Source organism: Cryptosporidium hominis, assembly GCF_000006425.1.
Source record: "Cryptosporidium hominis TU502 chromosome 4 CHRO014041, whole genome shotgun sequence".
Classification (NCBI taxonomy): domain Eukaryota; phylum Apicomplexa; class Conoidasida; order Eucoccidiorida; family Cryptosporidiidae; genus Cryptosporidium; species Cryptosporidium hominis.
This window is the reverse complement of record NW_666966.1, coordinates 1-4632: the sequence shown is the minus strand read 5'-3', so window position 1 is coordinate 4632 and position 4632 is coordinate 1. Positions and strand designations below refer to the sequence as shown.

Below are 4632 nucleotides of genomic sequence, written 5' to 3'. Positions count from 1 at the left end.
GTTTAATTCATTTTAGAGGATTCTTAAAACAATTTGTAACTCCTATTGTTAAAGCTAAAAAAGGATCTAATGAAATTTCATTCTTTACTTTATATGAATATGAACAATGGAGAAAGAATAATTCATCAAACTTAAATGTTTTTTTTATTCAAGTATTATAAAGGTTTAGGTACATCTACAGATCTTGAATTTAAAGAATATTTTACAAAGATTGAAAATCATAGTATTGAATTTGATTGGATGGATGATCAAGATGATGAAGCCATTGATATGGCATTCAGTAAAAAAAGAACTGAAGATAGAAAGAACTGGATTGAATCTTATAAAGAAGGAACTTATGTTGATTATTCTATTAATAATCAATGCAGAAATTTAAGATATTTTGATTTTATTCATAAAGAACTTGTATTATTTAGTAGATATGATACTACTAGATCTATTCCAAATTTATTAGATGGTTTAAAACCTGGACAAAGAAAAGTACTTTTTGCAACATTTAAAAAAAAGCTTAATAATGAACTTAAAGTTGCACAATTAGCTGGTTATGTTGCTGAACATAGTGCTTATCATCATGGAGAATCATCATTACAAAGTACTATTGTTAATATGGCTCAAAATTTTGTTGGAAGTAATAATCTAAATCTGTTAGAACCATGTGGTCAATTTGGTAGTAGAAAAGAAGGTGGAAAAGATGCAAGTGCTGCTCGTTATATATTTACTAAGCTATCTAAATGGACTAGATATATTTTCCCAGAGGCTGATGATCCTTTATTAACTTATTTATATGATGATGGACAACAAATTGAACCTTTATATTATGTTCCAATAATTCCAATGATTTTGGTAAATGGTACTGATGGAATTGGTACAGGTTGGAGTAGTTCAGTTCCTAACTATAATCCAAAAGATATAATTATGAATCTAAAAAGAATGTTAAAAGGTGAGATGATGATTCCAATGACTCCTTGGTATAAATCTTTCAAAGGAAAAATTTTCCCTATTAAACAAAAATCTAAAAAGAATTCAACAAATAATGGGGGTGGAAATAATAATAGAAAAAAGACAGCAATTAATAGTTTTAATAATGGAAGCAATAGTAGTATTTTGATTGGATCACAAGTTGATGCTGAAGATGATGATCTTCAACAAATTCAAAGAACAAATAATATGGGAAATGGTATAATTGAAGAAACATTAGAGCTTGGAGCAAATTATGAAACTTTTGGGAATTGGTACAAAAAGAATGAAGAGACCCTAGTAATTACTGAACTCCCAGTTAGGAGATGGACACAAGATTATAAAGAATGGTTAGAATCAACATTATTACCTGCTCCTAATGCAGATAATGATAATATTGAGAATTCATGGATAATTGATTATAGGGATAATTCATCTCACGAAAGTGTTCATATTACTGTTAGAATGAGACCAGAAAAATTACAACAAGCAGAAATGGAAGGTATAGAGAAGATTTTTAGATTAAAATCAACTTTATCAACAAGTAATATGACATTATTTGATCATAATAGTAGAATTGTAAGATATGAAACTGAGTTAGATATTTTAAAAGAATTTATTCCTATAAGATTGGAAATGTACGAGAAAAGAAAGAATTACTTACTTTCAAAGTTGAATTATGAGAAATGTTTACTAGAACAAAAGATCTTATTTTTGAAATTAGTCATTCAAGGAGTTATTGGATTAAGTAATAAAAGCAAGGAAACCTTGGTTTCTGATCTAAAGAAGAATAATATTAAATCCATTAAACAAGTACAAGAATTAACTCAATGGGTAGGAGTAGGAGGAAGTAATTTAGCACAAAATAGTATTTCTGGAAGTGGAATTGGAGAACATCCAAGCTTTGTTGATTCTGGTGATAATTCTATGGATTATATCAACTTTGAAATGAATTCATTTGACTATTTAGAATCATCTCAAAAAGATGGAATATTAGAAAGTACTAGTTATTCACGAGAAACTAACAAAGGAAATGAGCTAAAACTCTTTGATTACTTACTTTCTATGCCACTTTGGAGCTTGACAAAAGAAAAGATGGAACTTTTGGAGGCTGATTTAATTAAGAAGACTGAAGAATACGAAAAATTATTAAAAACAAGTATTGAAGAGATTTGGAATACTGAGTTAGATGAGCTTCTTAAGGTTATTGAAGAGGAAGAGACACAAGATGAGTTGATTGAGGCAGAACATAATAGCTTGATACAAAAACGAAGACTTTCTGTAGATTGGAATGATTCAAAGAAAAAAAAGACAGGTAATTCTAGAAAAAGAAAAAATGAAACAACAAAGAAACAAGAAAGTTTGAAAGTAAAGAATCCACAAAAATCAAATTTAAAGAAGACTAGTGCAAAACCTACAAAAAAAAGCAGAATTGATGATTCTGATGAAGAAGATGATTATATTGATGGAGATAATTACAGTGATGAAGATGATTATTATGATGACATTGGCGATGATTTCTATGGTTCTGATAACTCTAATGATTCTAATGATCGAATTATACTAAATAATGAAGAGTCAGAAAATGAAGAATTGGAAAATCTCACAAGTGATTTAGATGATTTCAGTGATGATGATGGAGGAGGAAATAAAGGAAAGCGTACTCAAAAGACTTTAGCTAATAAATCTAAAACAGATAATCAAGGAAAGACAAAATTGAATAATCTTAAAAAAGCAAAGAATACTTCTTTAGTTAAAAGTTCTTCAAAAGATAAGAAGCGGGGATTATTAAAGGTTTCAAAGAGTACTGGAGGTAGCTCATTTGGTGGAATAGGTGATGGTGTTGCTGGTACTGGTACTGGTACTGGTATTGGTACTGGTATTGGCAATACAAATAGTTCTAGTACTAGTAATAATACTTCCACCAAAAAAGAGAATATTGAAAGTTCTTCTTCAAAACCTTTAGAATCCGTATCTTTGTTGCAAAGATTGCAACAAAGGACTAATCTAGTAAATAGCTTAAATCAAAGTTTGAATTCCTTATCTTCAAGTCTGACAAAAGTTGCTTCTACAACTAGTTCTTCTTCAGGAGGGGTTCCTGCAACTAAGCAGACTAAGATTACAGATCTATTCAAAAGTAAAGATAGTGAAGATGTTGAAATTAGAACAGCAAAATCTGGAAGACAGAAGAAACAGAACAGCCAAAATAGTGAAAATGAAATAGTTTCCAGACCAAAAAGAGGTAAGAGAAAAACCATCATAGAAAGTGAGGAAGAAGAGGAAGATAGGGAAGAAGAAGATGATGAAATTGAGGATCAAGAATCTGTGAGTAATATTTCTAGTGATTCTTTAAAAGAAAGTGACTTTAGTGAATATTCTGACTTTTAAAAAATTTATTTTATCAAGTTAAAAAGAAAAAAATGAAATGGCGGGAAACACACAAATTACGTCTATAAAGCTAAAAAAATGGATGAAATTAAAGGAAAAAAAAAGAAGAAACAAAATTAAAAGGATAAAAAAAGTAGAATATCAATATCAAGAGAAAAAACTTTGTGAGTTCTTTTTACTTTTGATATTGGTTTTGAAAGATATACGTTTTATTGAGTTAGAAGAAAAGGAAATAAAATTGGAACAAGTCAATAGAGCTAGCAGATCTTAGAAGAATAAAGATAATTATAGTAGATTTTGATATAAAGCTAGATAAAAAAAAGAATTAAGAAATTTAATATAAAAGGAGGAAATAAAGATGTCAAGAGGAAATCAAAGAGATATTGATAGACAAAGAGCACAAAAGAGACAAGATAGAACAGCTCCAAAGACTGGAAAATCAATAATAGAACAAAAGGAGAAGATTTTGAGTATAGTTTGTAATATTTGTAAACAAACATTTATGTGTACTGCAAATAGACAAACCCTGGAGGTGCATGTTGATACAAAACATCCAAAGTTGGAATTTTCTCAATGTTTTCCAAATAATTAATTATGCAGATAAAATAACAAAAACAATAAGATTCCTTAATAAAAGTTAATTCAAGATTAAAATATGGTAACGATTGTAAAACTAGCATATAATAGAGCAATAGGATAAGCAATAAGATATCTTTGGTGTTTGAGAGATACAGTATATTCAAAGAATCTTGAAGCAGTAATAGTACTCCACATATTAAAGAATATGGCCATAATAATTCCAACTTTAGATCTAAGTGAAAATACAACAGAAATACCAGCGAGAATTACAATTGGGAGGAGTGAATATCCAAGAATAGACATTGTAGTATATAAATCAATACTTTGGCTGCTGCTCATTATATTGAGTAAAATATAAGTTCCAATACAACTAAGAATTCCTATACCATAAATATATCCAAAATGTATCTTCCCTGCTAATAGAAGGAAGAATCCAAGACATGCAATTAATAATATGGGTCCAGCCATATCCCATTCAATTTCATGATTATTAGGTGATCCATCACTTTTCGTACATATATTATTATTTCCAGAGTATTCTTTGATGCTTTTGAACATAATTACACATTTTAAGTATCTTGCAATATTTTCAGGGTCAATTCCAAGTTCTTCTAAAAGGGGAGGTTCATTCATAATATCGTCATACTCTTCCTCGATGCCTCCTTGATGAGTTGAAGCTCCTCCATAGCTAGATGAAGAACATGAATT

At 29.2% G+C, this 4632-nt stretch overlaps 3 protein-coding genes across 3 annotated transcripts; 2 read left to right on the top strand and 1 right to left on the bottom strand.

Moving 5' to 3' along the window:
- Positions 1–135: 135 nt before the first annotated feature.
- Chro.40097 (DNA topoisomerase II) lies at positions 136–3345 on the top strand. Its single annotated transcript, XM_660390.1, has 1 exon — positions 136–3345. One exon carries the CDS (start codon positions 136–138, stop codon positions 3343–3345), a length of 3210 nt encoding a protein of 1069 aa, XP_665482.1.
- A 358-nt stretch (positions 3346–3703) lies between these two features.
- Positions 3704–3937, top strand: Chro.40098 (hypothetical protein). Its single annotated transcript, XM_660389.1, has 1 exon — positions 3704–3937. One exon carries the CDS (start codon positions 3704–3706, stop codon positions 3935–3937), a length of 234 nt encoding a protein of 77 aa, XP_665481.1.
- A 56-nt stretch (positions 3938–3993) lies between these two features.
- Positions 3994–4557, bottom strand: Chro.40099 (CG12404-PA). Its single annotated transcript, XM_660388.1, has 1 exon — positions 3994–4557. One exon carries the CDS (start codon positions 4555–4557, stop codon positions 3994–3996), a length of 564 nt encoding a protein of 187 aa, XP_665480.1.
- Between the last annotated feature and the right edge of the window lie 75 nt (positions 4558–4632).